Raw genomic sequence first — 22797 nt, 5'->3', positions numbered from 1 at the left:
AATGAAGAGGGAGACCGACAGAGAAGAAATGGGGAATCGGAACGAGAATAATAGGAAATAGGCTTATTAATACTCAGGTGATGTAATCCTACGACCCACGTTATCCAGACCACACTGCGAGATCGGACAGCGACCGAGGTGCACATTTGGCACGTTTGGTTGACTTCTCCTGGTATTTTTTCTATATACGTGGGGCCAGAACAGTTTCATGTGATAACCCTGCAACGTTTTAAACGAGTCTCATGCATTTCACCTCTTTCCAGAAACGAATGAGATTTACATTTCTTTCCTTTACTGATCTAGAGATGTGCTCCTTGTCATGACAGCACTATGAACAATGACCAAAATGCTCGAAGAGAAGCAGCTGGCAAGCTACGGCTAGAAAAAAAATAGCCAATTTACTAAATAACTAATGAACTACCTGCTTCATTTTCCTTGGTAGCTAAAAGAAACAGGAAGGCAGGTCAGAAAAATTGGACCGTGATGAGCAGTAAACATATCGCATGACATAAACCGATATGCAACACCAACATTGAACAGCTCTTTGCAGAAACATCCGGCTTAACTCAAAGCTCGCTGAGTACGAACGGTGCTCCAAAATGGCGCCAAGACTGCTGTGGATGCCCACATGAAGTCACAGTTACAGTATTTGCCAAGCTCCTTTCGCTGGACAGCCCCCTCCCACTGGTCCGAGAAATGAACTGCTGCGGTGTGTAAGCCTCTATGTTTAAGAGAAAGATGGCTACAGGATTTAGGTTACCAAAATATGGTCCACCTTCAACATGAGCCCGCTGTTTTATCCTAGGAGTTCAACGGTCTTCTTAGTCCACTTTCCACCTGTTAAAGAAAATGTCCGAAAGCACATGTCAAAGTCAATGAAACTGCATCCTACACAAATACAATGCATCTTGGTGTGATGAAGCGTTACGGTGTAGTTGTACAATGCGCCAATGTCATTGGTTTGGGACTTCAGGCAGGCACTAAATTCAAATGGAGAATCATGGCACTAAGTTCAATCGGAAATTCTGAAAATATTGGTGAAGGTAATCTATGGAGTGTTGTATCAATAGCACACTGAAAAAATTCAAATGTGAACTCGCAACTATTGCCCCCACAGAATTGTTTGCAAATAACAATTAAAAAATGTCCATAATGCTCATTCCAACTAATGTGCAGCTCCAACTCCATAAAATTGAATATTACCCAGTAATTTCATCAGTATGGTGTATTCTGCAGCCAGCAAAAATAGCCTATTGTGCTTAGCGTTAACAAAAGGTTGCTTTTGCCAAGCTGGCCTAAATTCTTCACCATGTTATTATTTATGGCATTGAAATTTCAGCCATTTCCTTTTCACCAACAAGCTTGTGAGTTCCCCTAAGCAATAGGTTACTAGTCAGAATACAGGCAGTCACTAGGCGGGGCTAGACAACCGCCTAGGGCAACACATCATCAATTTTCCTGTATACACTAATTTGTTTTACAATTATTTTCAGTTTGACCAGCTCTGTCTACTTTGGCTCAGCATACATAGCAAGTCCCAAAGCCTAGTAAAAGAGGACGGTTGTGAGAGTCACTAGGTCACGGATTCAAATCAGCTTCATGGCATCTGCGGGGATGCTCTAGAGTCCAAAGGTTTTAAACTCAGTACTCAGTAGGCTAGTACAGTGGTAAGAGTTGTCCCACTGAGTCACCAGATCACGGGTTCTCGAAGAGAGAAGTAACCTCTCCATATTTTTTTTGGAGAGGGGAGGGGGGCGCTTGCATCAGTGTATCCATTTCGTAGACCCCACTCATATGGGAGCCTCGACACTAGGTCTATCCCTTTATAACTAAAACCGAATATATGAAATGTAACTACAACACTACTACACATGAAGGAGATGTTAGTGCGAAAGAGCCAAGTAGTGCCCAAGAATACCATTCGGTATTTAGGATCAATACTATAGAGAGATAGGATATTGATAAGATGCTAGCCATAGAATCAAAGCAGGGTGGATAAAGTGGCGCTAAGCATCTACCAAGTTTTATAGGACAGCGATTAGACCTGCTATGTTGTATGATGCGGAATATTGGCCTAAAACGGCATGTTCAGCAGATAAGTTTTGCAGAAATTCGTATGCTACGTTGGATTTGTGGCTATACAAGGAATCGAGTCTGGAACGATGGTATACATGATAGGCTATAGGTAGCACCAAGTGAATAAAAGCTTGTCCAACACTAGTTGAGATGATTTGGATATTTTCAACGCAGACCTCCAATAACACCAATGTGTAGTGGAATTCTAAGGCACGATAGTAATGGAAACAGAGGCAACGAAAGCCCGAAGTTGACATAGAAAGAGACAGTACAATGAGACTCAAAGAATAGAATATACCCAAAGATTTGGTCTTGAATAGGAGTGCATGAAAAATAACTATCTACATATCTGAACCTTGATTTGTCTGGCTTCTACTGGGTTCCAACTCTAGCATACCCCAACTTGTTTGGGACTAAAAAGCTCGGTTGTTGTCATTTTCAGTTTGACCATGTTTGCTAGAAGGAAAGCATAAAAAGTTTTGATCTTACGACCAAGATATCTCCACAAGTGCCAAAAGAACCACCCAAAGCATTTATCATCAACAATCACAATTTGATCTGATATAAAATTCAAATTAGTCCTCTTAAGCCACCTAACTGATGGATTTAAGCCTAAAGGAGTGAAATGCTGAAGACAGACAAAGCAGATAAACAAAACGTGGAAAAACATAAGGAGCAAAATTTTAGGTGCACAGCAGACAACTGGTTCATGCTTAGGCTATCTGCACTGCGCTACGGGAACACTCCCGGTAACGCACATGCAGGAACGCTATCAGTCAAAAGGGTCGCAGCAGCATACGCTATGCGCCACGCCAAATATATATAGCTCTACGGATATCACTTCCGGTACTAGTGTTATGGGTAGCAAAATCATGTATTATATAGAAAAAATAAATAGTAGTTGGGTTAGAATGAATAGAATATGTAGTAGTTAATATAGAGGGAATATATAGAGGGATATGAGTGCGGAGGATTATAATATAGATTAAGGAATCTTGATGACTAGTCTATGAATAGTTATATAGAGTAAAGATATGGAGTAATCTGCACTGCGGATAGCCTTAGTGGTAAAACACTGTTTTTCTCTGTCATAATGGCTGCACAGACAGAATTGGTGCATTCTCATCAGAATCCTCAGTAAATGGGCAAGTAGCAAATGGGAGATGGCTTGAAACTTAGCATGTGATTCACATTGGATTATGGAACAGTGGATGACTGTAGAGTGTTACTGTTCTTTTCCCGAGCAGACTTAAGATTGCTATAAGATGGCAGAAACAGGTAATGTCAAAAAAAAAATTAAAAAAAAAGAAGAGGCAAACTCATTGCCGGAGGCTCCCACATGGACACTTGTATCCACACTTGTAATATATGAAGTCAGAAATATGTTTCTCCATCTGATTATTAAGCAGTACATGACATTTAGTACTGGACATCCACAAACTAATGAAACCAGTTCAGAGAGCATCACGGAACTAGGCATCTATAGGAATAGCATATTAGCATAACAGGTTGCTACTAAGTTCTCATCCTATCATACTGATTTATTGAGAATACAAGATTAATTTTCAGTTTTTCACAAATTATGCAGAGAACCTGCATGCATTCAGACACTCAACTCTAGCTGAAATGGACATAAAGGTCATAACAATTTGCTGGGGGCCTCAGAAAAACAAGATTCCAATATATACATTGTTTTTAAGGCGTCCAGGTGGTGGGCCAACGCCCAGAAATCCTAGGTGATTTGCCCTCCTTGCTCGCCTAGGCGTCCAGGCGGCGGTCTAACGCCTTGCCTCGCCTTACACTTTAAAAACATTAAATATATAAAAATCATCTAAGAATGAACTGATTGTTTTGCAATTCCAATTATCAGGTATCACTTACATCATTAGCCAGAAGAGATCTACAAGCAAAAGATTTAAGTCGTGGTGACTGGCCCGCGGATGTTGAACCACTGTCATTACTACCACTTTGTTTATCACCCTGCAAACAGAGGATTCTTTTTGTAAATTAACATACTACAGCCTTGTACTTGTTGCAACATTGACAAGAGTTGCAGCATTGATAAATGACTTAAAGAGTGTTGCATCCTAGACGAGCCATTTGTCCCATTTGTATGGAGGACTACAAAAATATCCTCATGCAAAGTGCACACAGTATATTTACCATTGAAGCAGAACTTAACATCTTCAACCTGGGCAAATGCATTTTACAGAAAAAAAAACCTCAAAATCGGCATTGTGCTTGCACTAAGCTAAATAAGAATGCAACCAAAATCTTGATGGAAATGAGAATAGAGAATTACAAATGAATTAGTATAAATCAGAGAGAATGTGCAGTCTATTGTGTGAGAATTTGTGATATTCTTAAGTTTGATCCAGTCAAGGTAAATATTTACAGTTTAGTACACACCATAATGATCACATATAAATAAACGAAAAAATTTATGCATCACATACTTCCTCCAATCACAAATATAAGTCCATTAATACATTAAGACAGTCTCAAATATGACACTATTACAAGCAATATCTGTAAAAAAATACATTACCTTAAATGAAAAGAGATATATAAAAGTATTTTTCATAATGAATCTATTAATTTCGATCTTGCATTGCTATTCTATACAAAAATTCACATATTGACCATCAAAGTTAAAGAAAAGTTTGACTTAAGAGAAAGGATATACGGATTCATATTTACAATCAGAGAAAGTAACTAAGATAATATGCTGCTTTTTTATAGCTTCTGTACCAGGGAAATAACTGGAATAGCCAATAAAGTTTTCCCATGTTACTCCACATCAACTGTACTTACAAAATCAGTGAACTATACACAGTTAATTCTCACGAACCTGAGTACTGCATAAACTTCAAATTCCATATGACAGCTGAAAAGGTCCACGTTTTCGAAGCATTCCAAAGGTATAGTTCAAACATGTATTTATCTAATTTTACTTTGATGCAAACGTCTTCATAGAAAAAAGAGCTACTTAGAAAAAGTGAAATTAAGTAGGTCAGTATTTCCAGAATAATTGAATAGATACTTTATACTCTCAACTATCTCGTTGGTACTTCAGTCAAACAAACACATCAGAAAATGTACACTAAAGATTTTGCTATGTGATACAGTGAGCTGATAGCACATTCAGATTCTTAAATTATTTGTCACAGATTGAAGGTAGGTGGTCTAGACAAGACAAATTTATTGAGATAGAAAGAAACACAAAATGGACAGAGGTATTTGGTCATCCTATTCTTTCCCCTAATATGTTAAACATTGAATTTGAATGAAAAGAACAGTGTGCCAGAAACTAGAAGGTAATACCTGATGATTGCATGCATTGTTTCGAACATCCTCGAACAGTGACGAGTAGTAAGAAGGATCATAGATTGAACCCCCTAATATATCATCTGCCATGGAATTCCGTCTAACTGAATCAGATCTAGGGCTCAAGAAACTAGTTCTTGCTTCATGGTTGGTTTCAAAATATGTTGGCGTGGTGAAAGAAGGCCCTAATCTATACATCTGAATCCATAAGAACGAAGACAAAAACCTGACTGAAAACCCAATGATTTGCATCCACAATGCAAGTCTGAGTGAGAAAACAAACAGTTGACCATACTTATCATCAGGATTAATAGTCCTGTATAATTAGAAGACAAAGTTAGAAAACAGACTGACACTAGAAGAATGTTGGCAACTTGGCATGCCTAAAAAGAATTGTACAAGCAAATTTCTCTACACTTGTCCAATAGAACACATATGCACTTCCCAGTCAGGCAGTCACAATAAGTAATGCTTTTGATGTTGATACATGATGCCAAACTCATAGCTAGCCATTAATCGATACTGTAGCAACATTATTAAACTTTGCACAATTAGTGAGATAAATCTATACATAATATTTTGTAAGTATAAACTAAATCTGTTCCTAACTATATGAAAGCAATGGTTAGAATATATGATCACGCACATACTAAAACTTCACTTGATGGAGTACCAAAGAACTCGTGCTCCAAAGTTCTAAGTTTCAAATAATCATAGTAATGACTCTAGTGAGATAATAGAAGTCGAGACCCAAATAGGTAGCCGTTGCATGATAAGTCATTGGCAGATCAATTATTATAGTCTTGAAAAAAAATAATTATGCTATGGTGAAAGATGAATAAATAAACCCACTCAAAAAATCAGTCAATTATAACCATACAAGTATAGAGATTATCACATCCATTTCTAGGTGCCAGATTCACAATGTACCAAATGAAAAAAAAAACTGGGGTAAATAAGCTGAAAGATGGTGGCTGCCGAAGACATACCAGATAGCATGTGAGAAGAGTATAAACCAAGCAACGTCAAGGACGACAGCAAAGAAGAGAAGGACAGCATATGTCCGACCAAGTCTCTGGCTACTGCTCTCAATTGCAACAACAGCAAATAGACCAATCACCAGGTTGATCACAAGAACCCCATTGAACAATGCCCCAAGTGATCCGATCAGTGCACAACCAATCTAAAACAAAAAAAAATGATGAAGCAATTATGAGTATGAATACCACAACTTCGTTAAATTCAAATGGATGAGGTCCATTTCAACATTATAAGAATTGAAGTCACATTATGATCAAGACAACCAAACAAAAAACAAGAACTCAGCGGAGCTAACTATGTAAAACGCTAAACATACCCAAGCATCATCACATTGTAAACCGACCGGTTTCCCTTAACTGTTTCACCAACTTGATAGCTAATTCAACATAATCATGTCTAAGGGATACCTTATGCGTTATCTCTAAACGTAACTGGGAACCTTGAAGCTTCATCCAGAAGCCTACTAGGTCGAAACCCAAGCATCAAGCGATCTCACGCCTAAAAGAGAAAATAAGAGCCCTCTCTGGACTGCATTCAACCAAACTACAATTCCCCGTCGCATTCAACGATTAGAATTACTGATAAAATTGGGGCAGCCAAAATAACGCCCCCTGCGGTAGGAAACACTAGAGCGCGCTCAAACCTGACACCATGACCAGGTTTCACATCACACGCGCTAATAGCAGGAGCGGCAGCGAGCACACGAGCAAAAGTAAGCCGCGGAATGGGCCAGGCCGATCCGGCCAACGGAGGCGACAGGGCAGGGGAATGCGCACCTGGAGGTAGATGAGTACGAGGGCGAGGGACTGGAGCGCGTCGTAGTCGCGGAGGAAGGAGCGCAGCCGTGGGCCGACTCCGAGCAGCGACGGCGGGCAGCAGGGCATCCCGACCCCAGGCGAGCCCGGGCGGGCGGGGGTGCCGGAGCCTGGCGGCCTCTAAACGGTGCGCTCGGGGCAGGGCGGCGAGAAGGAATACGAGAGGGGGGTTCGCCGCAGATTCGCGTCGTGAGGGCGGGGTGGAGGCGGTGGTGGAGAATCTGCCCTCCGGCCTCCGGCGGATGGTTTTCCTGTTATTACTAATCGAGGGAGTTGAGTGTGAACGGTGAAAGGGGCGTGATGTGTGGGCGCTAATCGGGGCTTTTCTCTGATTTGTTGAGGAAGTTATTTTCCTTTTCCTTTTTTTGGTTTCTTTTCCTGATTTGATTTGAGATGTTTATTTACACGGGCACAAAACTTTTGTGAGTTCTCTAATATCCAATTTGGAACACGCAATTGAGAATTGGAAACAAATTTTCTAGTAAATTATATTGTTTGGTTGTATATGGGATTGAAATTTGGAATCGGGGACCAAACAATAACTGAAAGCTTCCTCTCTTAGAACATAGCATCACCCCGCTGTATTGTGTTGAATTATACCGTACAATTCCAAACTTCAATCAAATAACATCCAAACAATAGAAATAAAATTGCATCTCATTTTAATGTCATGACAGAATTGATATTGAGATCAGTTCAATTCCATGCCCTTCAATATTGATATCCAAACAGAGTATAAGGGCTAGTTTGGGACCTCAAATCTTATTTCAATATTGGAGAAAACTGAGGAGAAATGAACTAATTTTACCCTCAATCTCCTCTAATTTCGAAGGAAAATTGAGTTTCCAAACTAGCCTAAGAGCGTCTCCAATAAAGTGACTCAAAATAGTACCCTAAAATTAAAATACTACAACATTCAAAGTGTTTAGAGCACTAAAAACAAATTGCGCTCCAATAGTTAAGTCCTTATTCATTTATTTTTAGAAGTGAATTATATTATTAGTAAAGAAAATATTGAGAATGATGTAGAAAATAAAGATAGGGCACTAGTGTGGGGTGTAGAATAGTCACTTCATCGAGTGCACTATTTTTTGACAAAAATGTAAAATAGGGTTGTCGTGGTTTCGGTAACCGGGGACACAGTAGAATTTGTGTTTGGTGGGGGAGGCTAGTGCAGACTCACTTCGAGTGGTAAAACAAGTGACTCGAGAGGTTTTTATACTGATTCAGGCTCGCGCTCTACGTCTTGTATAGTGTTGATAGTTGTATGCTCTTGAAAACGTGTTACAAAGGGTGCAAGTGTGAGAATGAGAGAGAATGCTCCTACCTCTTCTTTATTGCCTTGTTAACATACAGTCGTGCCCTTTTATAGTTCAAGAGGGCTTACAAAGAGATGGGTGGTCTAAAGTAAAGCGGAGCCTGTTATCTATATGGGTTCTTCTAACGTAGCTTCCCTGATGTCGCCTTCTTACACGTGCATAAGCGCACGATCGATATGGCGGGTTGCTCTTTCACGTCCCGTTTGTGGGCTACCGTAGAGACTTTGTTGTTGAGGCTCTCTGTGTGGAACTCGGTTGGTCCCATGTTGCAGGGTTGGGGAATGTTAACGGCCATACATGATGACACCTCGTACCATTGGTTGAGACTCTCCGAAACTCCCCTAGCGTGTCGTGGTGTCAGTCAGGGTGGTATTTGGGGGCAACGTATCTTATCGTGGCTGGTGTGGGTCAATAGTGTCTACCTCGTTTTTCACGCTAATCGGGTACAAACGTGCGCCTGTTAGACGCGTGACGGGGGTCGTGGAGCTGGGGCCCACAAACGTACTGCCCCGAAGTGGATCTTCACGTTTAAGCCACGCTTAGTTGCTCGGCGGGAGATGGTTGGATCGTCCGCCTCGCAGAGTTGCTCGCGCGGAGATGGTCGGCATGCCCGCCTCGCTCAGTTGCTTGGCAGGAGCTGACCGGCCTACCTGGCTCGCTCAATTGCTCGACGGGGTGCTAGTCGGTTTCATTCTTGTCGCTTCTTGCCTGGATGGAGGCAAGAATAACCAGAACTAAACGTCTAAGTGAACTTAGCTCTTTTGGTTTGCTTCTAGGTTCTATCTTTGACACTTCTTCTCTTTCTAGTGACCTTGTCCTACTGCTTGAGCTTGATCTTGAGCCTTATGACTTACACCACATAACCATATACATAACCTCATTGGTTGTAAGTCATGTACTTAAGTTGTGATCCTCGATGCACCACAACTATTCTTAACTCGATTAACCTTGACTTTGCAATTATTTTTCTTCACCCCTGACTTTAGGTATCACGGTCTCCTTGACCTTCTCCCGGACACTTGGTACCTCGAAGTTTGAAGTTCTTCTTACCTCCATCCTTGGCTTGACCAGTTGTCTCCAAGTTATGCACACCAAGTTCCACATAAGCAATGTTCATGCTTCAACTTAACTTGTGATGTCCATTATCCATAGTCATTTCAGTCTTTGTACCATCACACTTGATCTTCTATGTTGAATTTTATGAGATTTACACTAAACACCTGTTCAACACTTAATATAACTGACAACCCTTTAATTATGTCGTTATCTAAACCACCAAAATCTACAAGGGAGCTTTCATCCGCCATCTGCTTTAGATACACAACATCTGTGAAGCAGCGTGCACCGTGGAGTACTACAAGTCCACGGGCTCCATTTTGTGCATGCTCCTCCATAGTGGGTTCACGTCGACCGCCGCTCACCTCGGTTGGACGCTCCTCCACCACGCCATCCTTTGCGACAGCGCTTGTGCCGTCCAGACCTTGTTGGCGTCTGGTGCAGACTTGGAAGCTATCGTGAAGACGTTCAAGAGCATCAGCTTCAGGCTATTCACCTAGCCACGGCCTCGGCTAGTCGGAGATCCTGCAGATACTGGCTGACAGGTATGGCGGTGGGGAGTAAAGACAACGGGGGACAGGAGGGGCAAGAAGGGAATGCAAAATTCACAAATGACGATCAACCACAATCGATGCCAAACATTCAAGAAGGTAAGTATTATAATGCCAGTTTGTCAATTGCGTTCTTGGCGATGCCATTTCTTCGAAGCCCGTCGTAGTCGATGCCAGTATTACAAAAGTCACTACAGACGAGACGATGGTGGGGAAGAGCATGGATTAGCGACTAAAGAAAGGATGTACCAATTTGGAGCAAATGTGTATAATGAGTGGCATATTAGTTTTTTTCTTCTTCTAAATTTCACAAAGCTTAGATTTGATAGAATACCTCGAGAGCTGCTACATCAATTTGGTGGATTTAAAATGGATCTACTATTTTGATGAAGTAGATCTACAGTAGAGTTGGTAGCGCTAGATCTAAAAATGTTTAGCTAAATAAAACTAAATCTAATTTAAGTAAATCTGGAGCAGACTCTAAATGCAGCGTCCATTGTTTGCCACCATGCCACCCTAGCAGCTCGCATATCCAACCGCGGATGAGCATTTTGCGTGACGGTATTCAACTATTCACTTCGTTTCGTTTTAGTTGTCGCTGGATAGTGCAAAATTGAACTATCCATCGACAACTAAAAAACGGAGAGAGTATTCACGTTTGCAACAGATTATGGATTCGGTCGCGCGAAATGAGCCCTTAGCCACTTGATCACGCATATCTACACATTTCTCTCTCAATTTTTGTGCACTCGCATGCTACCGCGGACGATGCATTATCTGCATCCGCATGCCTATACCGATGGGGATAGCCTAAGGAGTATGAGAGGCTAGCTACACCTGACAGTACAATCGAGGTTGCAAGAAAGAGGAGAGATGTAAAAAAAGAGTTAAACGCATCGATGTCCCCTAACTTTATTAAGGGATGCCACTTACGTTAACGAACTTTGAAAACACATTTCTATGTCCTTAAGCTTATTGATGTACCACACGTCTATGAACTTGTAAAAATGGTGCATCTTTTGTTCATTTTTAGACTATACCGACCATTGCGGTGTGCCACTTAACAAGTTCATGAAACTAAAAATATTTTCAAAATTCGTGAATCCACTTGACAAGTTCATGGGCCACTCATGAGCCACTGACAAGCGGGTCTCATGTGTCAACGCATGGAGGACCTTACAGTGAACCATAACTAAACCGTGAAAACTCTTCCATTCATCCACTCAGAACAAACGATATGTAACAGGAAGACGCTCGCGAAGTTGGGAATCAATTCCAACGGGCATGCATATTCAATTCCCTCAGACCAGGTGTGATTAATAAATTAATCGTCCAACAACCCGATATGATATCTATACATGCATATATATTATACTAGTATGATACTCGTGCGTTACAACGGAACACAAACTATTCATTAAATGTTTATTACATGTGCATATCTATGTTCTTGAAGCGGCGTGGTAGACTGGTTACCTCATTTAAACCGTAGAATTTCCATTACATAAGAACTTGTAAAATATTAGTCATTAGGATTGCAAATAAGTGTCATTTATAAATATAAGTCATAAGAACTTGCGTCTTCCACCCGAGGGTGGCCTCGGGCAAGCCATGACTGTGTCTCCCGCACGAGGTTGGCCTCGAGCAATGCATGACTATATCTCTCGTCCGAGGTGACTGCATCTCCCGCCTGAGGGTGGCCTCATGCGAGGCGTGACTACATCTCCTGTCCGAGGTGACTACGTCTACCGCCCGAGGGTGGCCTCGAGCGAGGCGTGACTATGTCTCCTATCCGAGTCCAATCTCGGGCGAGCCGTGACTGCGTCTCTCGCCCGGGGATGGCCTCGGGCGAGCCATGACTACGTCTCCCACCCGAGGCCACCCTCGGGTGAGCCGTGACTGCGAGCTTGCCTCAGGCGACTCGTGATTGCGTCTCCCGCTCGGGGTTGGCTTTCGGCGAGTGGTGATTGCGTCTGTTTTTTTTGCATTTTGACCTTTTTTAGAAAAACACGTTTAGACCCCAGGAAAACTAAATGTCATTTTTGGACCCTTTGCTCGGCACCATAGGCTATGGTGCCGAGGTAACATAGCTCGACGCCATAGCCTATGGCGCCGGGATACCTGGTGCGTCGGACTCCCCTGCTACGCTAGCGCTTATGTGGCTGAGCTCGGTGCCATGTTTCATGGTGTAGAGCTCCCATCTTCGGTCATGGTCCTGACATGAAACCTGCGGAATCTATCCATTCATCCATCACAAAGAATGGAACAACCACCACCCGCTCTACTGCACTGACCATCTTGTACCCTCTACTGCTGATGGTCTAGTCCCGACCTCACTTTTCCCTACACAACCCCTGTCAAAAATTCCACATGTGACCTAATTAACCAAACCCACCAAGCACAGCATGCATGCTCATTCCTCAGTGCAACCACACACTAGTTGATCGACCTCACTCATCGAAGCTAATAATGCACGTCTGCACCCCCACACCTTTTTTGTGTTGATTTCATTCATGACTCAACTAAATTCAACGGTGATAAATTCCAAGAAGCTTAGCACATTTTCATACTATGGTAGTCTGGTTCATATGAGCTAGCACTGCTACAGCCGGAGAGAAGGTGGTACGTGACACTTGCTGGTTTTTACAGAAAAGTTACTCCGACACATATAGTGATCTAGTTTGCACATGCTTGGACATTTCTACACAGGTACTCACTATACATGCTGGTGAGGTCCCGGCTTAGTGCTCACGTCAGAACACGTACCGAACTCCTACCGGCGAAACAAACCACCACAACAACTTCACTGGAGTGGAGCAAAGGTCTCTCCTCCCTCACGCTCCATCTCTCTTTAACTGTTGTGTTGCTTCACTACACCGCACCGATCTTGGTGGCAGGTGTGACGGAACCTCCCAAGTAATTAGGCCCACCTACAGTTGTCCTTGTCCAACGGACCTCTGACAACCCTGTAGGTGCCCCTGAACTACTTGACAAGTTCGATATCTTTCCTTACCTTTCCAGGAACGTCTCACCCGTCTTGCAGACATTACAGAACATCAGAGATAAAGAAATGCGGAAGCGATTACATAACTTACATTTATTTAAAAAGTAAGATTGAGTTGTTTATTACAGACCAGAAATATAAAGCGAGTGCTGAGTAGTATTATTACACATACCAAGGGAGGCACAAACTCCTCCCGATACGGTTTTAAGCAAAAGATTTCTATGTGGAGGACCAAGTCCTCCCGCACTTCAGTCTTGTTTCTCCTCCTTAGGAACCACCTTGGCACAGAAGCAACAGAAATCTGCTACTTCCTCACCTAAAAACAACGAAGGGATAAACCCTGAGTATGGAATTACTCAGCAAGTCTTACCCGACTAAAGAAAAGACTCTCAAGGGTATGCTGGTTATATGGGAGTCAAGGTAAGGTTTTTCAATAATCAAAAGACTCTGTTTTGCAGAAATGCTTACTAAAGTGGATCCTTAAAAATTCAATTTTATTTGTCAAGTTAAGTACAATTACCTGCAACTAGAGTTCTTTCTACCCTAGTTCAATCACTGGTCCTGCACTAGCCAATTTCTTAACAAAAAAATCCCATCATCTTTAGTGGAATGCTACGTGTAGGTCAGTGACCAAGTCTTCATAACCGCGAAGGTACGGCGATCCGAATCGATTATACTCATCTGAGGATCTCCAATCACACGACATATGTAGCACTTAACCCTTGCATATGTCAACCCGCCACCGGGGTTCTTAAGACCAGATCAGGTTCACGCAAACTGAGAGCACAGATACACCACCGTCCAGCCTCTTGCCACGGAGGGTACACGCTACTCTCGCCACCGCTCCACGCCCATTTTGTGTTATCTTATTCTGGCCTTAGTCTGCCCGAGGCAAGGCTTACCCATGACGAGGCATGTGACCAGTTAAAGGGTCCTCGATCATCAAGCCTACATCGAGACGGTCCTTAATCGACTCAGACGGAGACACTACACCGAGACTCTCTTCTCGTGCAAGTCACCCGCCCGGTCTCAGCTTAATCATTTTAACCCAAAAACTTGGTACCTGGCAGAGGTACATCTTTTCCGATGTTGAATCCATCATGGCCATGATGGATCCACCATCAAATTTTATTTTCGAAAACAACCCTCCCACTTTGCCAAACATCTTTTGTAAAACAAATCCTTTTGTTTTTCTAGAGCAATAATAAGCGTAGAAAAACCTTTTTGTAAAAACAGGGTTTCAAGGAAGGTAGTCAAGTTCAAGGAAGGTAATGCAAGAATTGTTTTATCAAGCAACTCCTATCACCTAATGCAGCAAGCAAGTGAGAAAGATTTTAAAAACATCAAGGGAGGTGGCAAATGCACCGGGGCTTGCCTTCGTTAACAGGTGAGTCTGGCTCGGATCCACAAATATCAAAGTAGAAGCAGCTGCCTGCCTGAGAATCCGAGGGTGGTGGTGTCCTTTCTTCAGTGACTTCCACTTCTTCTTCGCGTTCTATCATAACCATATATATACATATATAAGTATGAATGCCATGTAATACGCATGAGAGTGCGAAGATAATAAAGATTTATTATCTAAGTCTTGAATATAACTTTCCTTTACGGAACTCCGAGAACTTAGGGTTTCCGGAGTCAGTAAAGGAGTTCACAGGGCAGGGGGGGTGGTTTTGGGTTCTAGCTATCAAACATGGTTCAAATCAATTCAAACTCTACCCAAGGCTTCTAAACAATGTTTTAAGTTCATATAAAAATTTTGAACATTTTTGGGATTACCATTTATCTTTTAAAAATCCAGAACTACTATCTTAAACTATTTTAAATGACCTAAAATTCCTTATTTCCTCTAAAAATCTCAAAACTATTTTTATTAAATTCTAGGGAAAATAAGAAACCTAGGAAAATTGGTTTCACAATTTTAGGATTTTTCTACATTTTTCTACAATTGTTTTAGCTCTGGAGTAAAAAGAAAAAGAAAACAGGTGAACAGTACTGGGCTGATTTCAGCCCAGTGGCCCAGCTCAGAGGGGAAAACGCGCGCGTGCGCCCGCGCCCTGGCGGCTTTGCAAAAAGGGCCTCGGGGTTTTATCTATCTGGAGACAGGTTCTTCTACTGTTTAAGTGAGTCGCTGACGGTTTACAGAAACACCCTCAAGCTTCTAATCCTTCACAGGGGAAGGTCCCCGACGACAGCCGCGCGCTGAGGAGCTCCGACAAACCACTGCACCGGCCGATTGAGGCGATGACCGGCGCTCCCGAGCGACAGACACCAAATCGGATCTATCCTAAGCTTTTCCCCCAACTCAATTGCATCTAATACCAATTAGGCCTGGGCAATCGGTGTAATCGGTTTTTTCGGTTCGGTTTTTTCGGTGTTGTAGAAGTTCGGTTTACAGACAGAGCTGACCGATCTACGCGTCTTACAGAAGAAAACCGAGAAATTCGGTTTTCGGTTTTTCGGTTTGGTGTTCGGTTTAAACTGAACACCCAACTTTTTCCACATTCCCTGTCTTTTGTACCGAGTTCCTGTTCATGTGGTGGGGATGAATGAAACCATGCATAGGCTCTGCTCTGAATACATGTTCCTGTTTGTTGCCATTTTTTCTTCCCATTGCTGATGCAGTATATCGTTGGAAGGTACTTACTTCCCAGTAGATCAAGTGAAGAGGTTCCACAGCACTCAATGTTCCTGATGGCTGATGGCAGCCATAAATTACTCATCTTTATCAGTTATCACACACGACAGCCAAGAGAAATATATTGGGAGTTCGACAAGATGTTGGGCACAGCAGCACACATGCAACAAACAGCCACTAACCAGCAGCACGCATACAGCAAACAGCCACTAACCAGCACTGCACAACACAGATATTGAGATAACCAGCAGCAAATAGCCACTCTCCGACTAGCACTGGCTCTCTGCCCCTAGTCCGCTGAGCGCTGGCGGCTGGCTGGTAGCCGCCCCTAGCACTGGCTCTCTGCGACTCTGCCGTGGAGCGAGCGAGCGGGCTCTCTGCGACTCTCTGCGGCTGGCTGGCTAGTCCGCTGGGCGCCAAGCCCCCAAGCCGTGGAGCGAGCGGGCGAGGCGGCGAGCGGCCGACTGGCGACTGGAGAGCGTGGAGCGAGCGGCGGAGCAGGCGAGGCGGCGAGGCGGCAAGCGGTCGAGTGGCGAGCGAGCGGGGAGCGTGAATCCGTGACCGTGATGCCGTCTGTCGGTCTGTGTCTGTCTGATTTAGGGTTGCCGTCTTGCTTAGTTGGGCCGTTGGGGGCATTGGGCTTGGGCCAGTTGGGCGGCTGCAAGCACACCACAAAGAATGAGAGGAATAGAGGATCAGAGGCTATTCGGTTTCATATATGGTGTTTCGGTTCGGTGTACACTGAAAACCGAGGCCGACACCGAGCACCGAAGTTCTCAGGAATTGAAACCGAAACCGAAACCGAACCCCGAAAAACCGAAACTTCGGGTCAGTTTTCAAAAATTCGGTTCGGTAATTCGGTTTCGGCTTAAAAGTGCCCAGGCCTAATACCAATTGAGGAGCCCTGGCCACAGTGACCGAGAGCATGGCGGCTAAGGTGTTGTGTTCCCGGCGATCCCAGGCGGTTCAGTTTGATTAAAGGGGTCGGGGAGCATCACTAACATGTAAGGGTGCTAGAACAAGAACGAGAAGGGAATGAGCAGACCTGGGGAAGGCTGACCGCGGTGATGTGAGTTCACGGTGGCGGAGAGTGGATTTGGGGCGAATCCAAAATTCGCGAGTTCTAGCGAAGTACTGCCAGCGATTAACGGTGGCTGGGTGGATGATGATGTTATGCAGCTAGGGGAGGGCTCAATTTATAGGCAGCTTCGACGGGGGCCGAGAATTTTAACGGCGATGTGTGGTGGTCGGAGATAAGGAAGAGGTCTGGCGTCGTGGTTACGTGTCCCCAGCCGTGGCGAGCTCATCAGCGATGATGGGACGGCAGTAGGGAATCACGGCGGTGCCGTGGAAAGGCTCGGACACGTGACAGACACAGAGATGGCACGACGACGGCGAGCAGCTTTATCTACGGCGGTGAGCAAAGGGGAGGGGTATTGCGGCTGACCGGGGTGGCTTCCAGCTCGACGGCGACGACGATCTTTTTACCTCGCAGCGTTATCCGGTTACCAGCAAACGTTAATCTTAATGTGGCGACGCGAATCCTTGCGCGGGGGAGGGTCACCGGCGGCAAGCACGCGATGCTGGCATCCTGATCCATTTTGACTACTGTACCATCAGAGCTCGTTTCAGACAGCCTGACAGGACATTTTGCAGAGGAATTTCCCTTCAATTTCATATGGCAGCTCCTCCCAAGCTCTGCAGCAGAATTGTAGAGCTACAAACCAACCATAATTCGGCTATACGACTTGAACCCATTTGAGCACTAAATCAAGGTGGAATTCATACTCAAAGTTGACTCTGCTACACTGAATATCTGAATTTCAGACTGAATCAGCCTGACAGCCAATCTTTAGGCTTAATTATCTCCAATATTTTCTTAACAACTCTGCTCACACTCTTAAGCAAAGTTATGCTCCTATAATTGGGCTACAATTTTGATGTGGTGACCTAGGGCAAATTCTCTTTTATTTAGAAGTTACAGGGTCACAAAGATGAGCACAATACACTGAAATTAGACTTAGTCAAAACAGTTCAAATGTGACCCTTTTGCAAATAAGTCCAAAACTCAGGGTTTGGCTTGTAAATCTTCCCAAATGTGAACCATGTGACTTAAGATACTTATTTAACTTGATTTTTGCACTTTAGTCCAAAAGTGGACTAATTTTGCACATAGGTCCCTAGGGTTGGGATTTAGGGTTTTCCAGGGTTCCAATTAGGGTTTCTGGTATCCCAAGGGTATAAATGTGATTTAACTTTGTTTTTGGGGACATTTTATGACTATTTCCCTAAAGTCTTTAGGTTTTCTCAACTTGGGTTAGGTCTTACCCCTTTAGTCCCTATTTAGGGTTAAGTTCCCTAACCAGGGTTCTATTTGCAAAACACTAAAACAATACAACTTATTTGAAATTTTTGTCCTAGTGAATGCACTCTAGGTGTATCAAACATATGCAATGCTAATGCTTATGATGCCATGCTCAAGTTTTAGTTATAGTAACACCAGGGGTGTTACAGCGGGGTCGCCGGCGCAGGCTTTGATGTGGTCACGAGCACGCTACGTGCGTCGCGAGGACCACGGGCGCCAAGCGATGCAATCAAGGAAATAATGGTGGGTCGCGCCCGCGTGTACGTGCAGCATGGGATACAATTTGGCTACAATCGGAGATAGGAGCTCGGCGCCATGAATCATGGCGCCAAGCTCGACCACATAAGCGCTAGTGCAGCAGGAGAATCCAGCGCACCAGGTACCTCGGTGGCATAGGCTATGGTGTCGTGTTGTGTTTGGCGCCGTGCTGTATTACCTCGGCGCCATAGCCTATGACACTAAGCAAAGGGTCCAAAATTACATTAAGTTTTCCTTGGGCCCAAACATGATTTTCCCCAAAAAAGGCCAAAATGCAAAAAATGGTGACTGTGTCTCCCTACCTCGGGCAAGTCGTGACTGGTTCTCCCGCCGGAGGGCGGCCTCGAGCGAGCCGTGACTGCGTTCTCCTGCTCGAGGACGGCCTCGAGCGAGCCGTGACTGCGTTCTCCCGCCCGAGGTTGTCCTCGAGCAAGCCGTGACTGTGTCTCCCACCCGGGGATGGCCTTAGGCAAGCCGTGATAGCGTTCTCCCACCCGAGGGCGGCCTCGGGCGAGTCGTGATTGTGTCTCCCACCCGAGGACGAACTCGGACGAGTCATGGCTGCGTCTCGATCGAGATTGGCCTCGGGCGAGCCATGACCTTCTCCTAGCTAGGGGTTGGCCTCGGGCGAGTCGTGACTGCATTTTTCGCCCGAGGTTGGCCTCGGGCGAGTCTTGACTGCGTCTCCCCCGAGGATCGTGACTGCGTCCCTCGCCCGAGGTTGGCCTCGGGGAGTCGTGATTGCGTCTCCCGCCCGAGGTTGGCCTCGGGCTAGTCGCGACTGAGATACAAGGCAATGAACTCATTGGTCCTAAATTAGCGGGGGAGGGGAGCACCGACTTGGGCCCTAGACTGTATCGAAGACGATGAACTCATCGACCTCAGTGTTGGACCACTTGAGGAGGGGCTCGGCGTGGCACAAATCTAAGGGGGACAGGCGTGGATCTCCGTTCGTCGCGGGCACGAATCTCTAGCCGTCGCGAGCGTGGCAATCTCAGGGATCCTTCCACCACAGATGGACTCGACCTCAGATTCGACAACGGCCGCCACAGTTGTCACGGCCTCCATATCGATCGCATGCTCTGCCGTCTTCATATGGCATGTGCTCCGCCGTCTTCACCTAGGTGCGCTCCGCCATAACGGCCTGGGCGACTCGGACCCTGGACTGACCTTCCACTCCTCTGTCACTATCACGTGCCCACCGCTCGCTTCTTCGACGGGTGTCGTGGCCTCGATGTCCTCACCCGGGCCACGAGCGACGTTAATATCCTGTGCGACGGCGGGATCGACGAGAAGGTGAAGCGTTCCACCACAAAACGCGCCTTGGCCGCCACGAGCAGTAGAAGCAGTGGGGGGAGTGCGGGCGCCCGCGACGCCGAGATGCCGTGCGACAGCGGACTTGGCGAGAAGAAGGTGAAACGTGCCATGACCATTGAAGCGTCCCCAATCCTCTGGGACTCAAATGTGATACAATTACTAGTCCCAGGAGGCTAGTAAACACATTTATACATCAGATGATTCCAGATCTGCTTAAACGAGACAAACCTATAAAGGTGGCGATCAACTTTAAGAGTTGGTCCACAACTCGGGACATATCATCAGAGTGGGGTTGAAGCAGCCCGATATATGCAGCGAAGCAATTCAGCGGTCCACCAGCCACAGGCAAGGTTGGGAACAGTCGTAACTCTTACCCGATCTCCTTTTTCTGAAAAACAACAAATAAGCAAGGGTGAGTACAAACGTACTCAGCAGCCCACCTTCACCCGCGGAATGGGGAAATCAGATATAATGCATGGAATATGTAGAGCTCAGGATATTTGCAGAAACAGCAATATTTTATGCAGGGTTGTTTTGAAAAACATTTTGTATTTTGCAAAGTGCATCCTCTCCAAAAGGAGCAGGAAGTTTTTCAGTATTATAACAAAATCCCCTGGACTAAACCATCCAGGTACCTCAGCAGTTTCCCACTAGTTTTCCTTTTCAAAAACAGCTACTGGACTTCCCGTCCACCATAGCTCACGGCTCAACCGCCAAACCTTTTAAAAACCACTTTTCTCAAACGCATCTCTTTATTTGGAAAACAAAACATTAATTGTCATACCATACCAGACTCGTCCATTCCTGTGGACACAGACTATTCGAATAGGTTTAAACTCTGCGCAGAGGTGTACACTTTACCCACTAGTCCGGCTCTGCGATCTCATGATCAATGAGATCCGAATCCGAATCTCTTTCTTTCCCCGCACGTCCTAACCTTAACGGTTATCCGGAAGGAGTCAGGCCACCGCCATGTCCAAACCGGACAAAACTTTCCCCCTCCTTATCCTCCCGGTGCTCCCCAGCCTTCATAACCCTGGGGTCGGACCGCACGAGTTCAGATTGAGTGACTGCCCACACAGTCTCGAGTGGTTGTACTATTAAAGAGTACAGGTAGTGAAGATGACAAACTGGTCCTTATATGAGGGGACAATCCTTCTGCTCACGCCTAAACCAGCTGAGCCATCACCTTAGGCCCTCCCCTAAACCAGGGAGTCCCTGATTATCCCACTCACCAGGTGATAAGGGTGAAAACCCTTCATCATACACATTTTGAAAAGCATTTTCTTTTGAAAACTCACACCCTTTTCTCAAATCATTTGTAACAAATATATTAAGGATTGATTGCGGCAAGCGGCTTGGGTGGCCATAATAACTTGTCTCAAAATCATATCATGCATAAAATAACAGGCTGAGGGTTGTGGTTGAAAGACATGGGTAATTTATGCATCAAAGGGATCCAGTGAGCTTGCCGTGCTTATTCGGCGAAGGGGAGCTCGCGGAACTAGCTTCTAGCTCCACTGCCTGGCGTAGACTTGCAGATCTGGCCTCCACGAGACGGCACGAACGCTCCGATAACTATGCAACATGAACAAGCAAACATACAAACCAACAAGTATAGCAACAAATATTTAGTATAGTGGTCAGAATAGCGATATATGGATGGGTAGAGTCTTGAGTAGAATCTGTGTCATGTGGTGTTGAGATACTACTAGTGGTGGAGCGGAGGTGCTTACCAGGAGGGTGGACTGAAGGCGAAGCAACACTACGCGTGTAGCCGGCAGAGCAGAGTAACTGAGTGGGTGGGGTGTTTGCCTTGGCTGAGGGTGTTGAGTGTGTGTGGAGAGGGAGAGGGTAGCTGGGTGTATTTATAGCTGGGTGTATGTGGTGTAGCACAGTGAAGTTCACTGTTGGTGAGAATAGTGACGAATGAATCGTCTGACTTAGTATGAACAGGAGAGTTATAGACAGAATATGGGACAAGAGTATTTTGGGAGTTTTCTAGAATATGGACCAGGATTAAGGGATGACATGGTTGGATAGGGAATAATTCGATAAGAATTTAGAAACAAGAATTATTGGAATCTGAGTTTGGAAGCCTGGTTCGAAGGAATCTCAAAGTTAAGCGTGCTCAACTTGGAGAAACCTGGGATGGGCGACCAGATGGGAAGTTCCCTACTGGAAGGAAAATCACAGTCACCGGAGTCCGTATGACTGGAATATGGGTCTGGCTGGTCTTAAGTGGACTGGACAGCATGATGGATGAGTAGTTGAAATTTGGGGCGATCGGATGATCGATGAATAGTAACGATGATTAGTAACGATGAATAGTGGCGATGGAAAAGTAACTATAGATATCATCGATGAATAGTAACGATGATGAATAGCAATGATAAATAGTAATGATGATGAATAGTGTATGTGAATAGTAACGATGAATAGTAACGATGAATAGTAATGGTGAATAGTGATAGTGAATAGTTCGTATGAACGAACGATGAACGATGAATGGGAACTATGAACGAACGGACGAACGATCGAATGATCGGACGAACGAACGATCAGAATTTCGGCAGCATAACGGCAGGAAAAGATTATTTGGACGAACGAACGGACGAACGATCGAATGATCGGACGAACGAACGATCGGAATTTCGGCAGCATAACGGCAGGACAAAGATTATCTAGAAGAACGATGAATAGGGACTATGAACGAACGATGAACGATGAATAGGAACTATGAACGAACGATGAACGATCGAATGATCGAACGAACGAACGATCGGAATTTCGGCAGCATAACGGTAGGAAAAAGATTATTTGGACGAACGAACGAACGAACGATCGAACGATCGGACGAACGGACGAACGAACCATGAACGATCGGACGAACGATCGAACGATCGGACGAACGAACGAACAAACTAAGAACAGGGGACGAACGATCGAAGAACGATCGAACGATCCTTGTGCTAGTGTGTGCTTGTGTGAAACATGGAGTGGGTGTGTGGGGGGGGGGAAGAGAGTTGCCAT

General features: G+C 44.7%; 1 protein-coding gene across 6 annotated transcripts; it reads right to left on the bottom strand.

The window, feature by feature from the left end:
* Positions 1-227: 227 nt before the first annotated feature.
* On the bottom strand, positions 228-7654 carry LOC100273346 (uncharacterized). 6 transcript variants are annotated; one of them, XM_035960413.1, is made up of 6 exons: positions 7221-7654; positions 6393-6586; positions 4240-5719; positions 3958-4056; positions 776-837; positions 228-701 (listed from the first exon to the last, which is right to left on the bottom strand). In XM_035960413.1, exons 1-3 carry the CDS (start codon positions 7326-7328, stop codon positions 5338-5340), a joined length of 684 nt encoding a protein of 227 aa, XP_035816306.1. In that variant the 5' UTR covers positions 7329-7654; the 3' UTR covers positions 228-701; positions 776-837; positions 3958-4056; positions 4240-5337. The 6 variants fall into 6 exon arrangements, with proteins under 6 accessions (XP_035816306.1, XP_008651090.1, XP_035816305.1 ...); XM_008652868.4 differs by having other exon boundaries at positions 228-837; positions 4240-4267; positions 5401-5719; XM_035960412.1 differs by having other exon boundaries at positions 228-704; positions 5401-5719.
* Positions 7655-22797: the final 15143 nt, after the last annotated feature.

The sequence above is a fragment of the Zea mays genome, chromosome 7 (assembly GCF_902167145.1).
Source record: "Zea mays cultivar B73 chromosome 7, Zm-B73-REFERENCE-NAM-5.0, whole genome shotgun sequence".
NCBI lineage: Eukaryota > Viridiplantae > Streptophyta > Magnoliopsida > Poales > Poaceae > Zea > Zea mays.
The sequence above is the reverse complement of the archived record's forward strand: the minus strand, read 5'-3'. Positions and strand labels throughout refer to the sequence as shown.

Coding starts and splice junctions, on each gene's coding strand:
- LOC100273346 (XM_023300468.2), bottom strand. CDS start 7,328: ATGCCCTGCTGCCCGCCGTCGCTGCTCGGAGTCGGCCCACGGCTGCGC. Junction 6,587..7,220: donor TCGTACTCATCTACCTCCAG/GTGCGCATTCCC, acceptor TTTTTGTTTTAG/ATTGGTTGTGCACTGATCGG. Junction 4,268..5,400: donor ACAATGCATGCAATCATCAG/GTATTACCTTCT, acceptor GCATTTGCCCAG/GTTGAAGATGTTAAGTTCTG.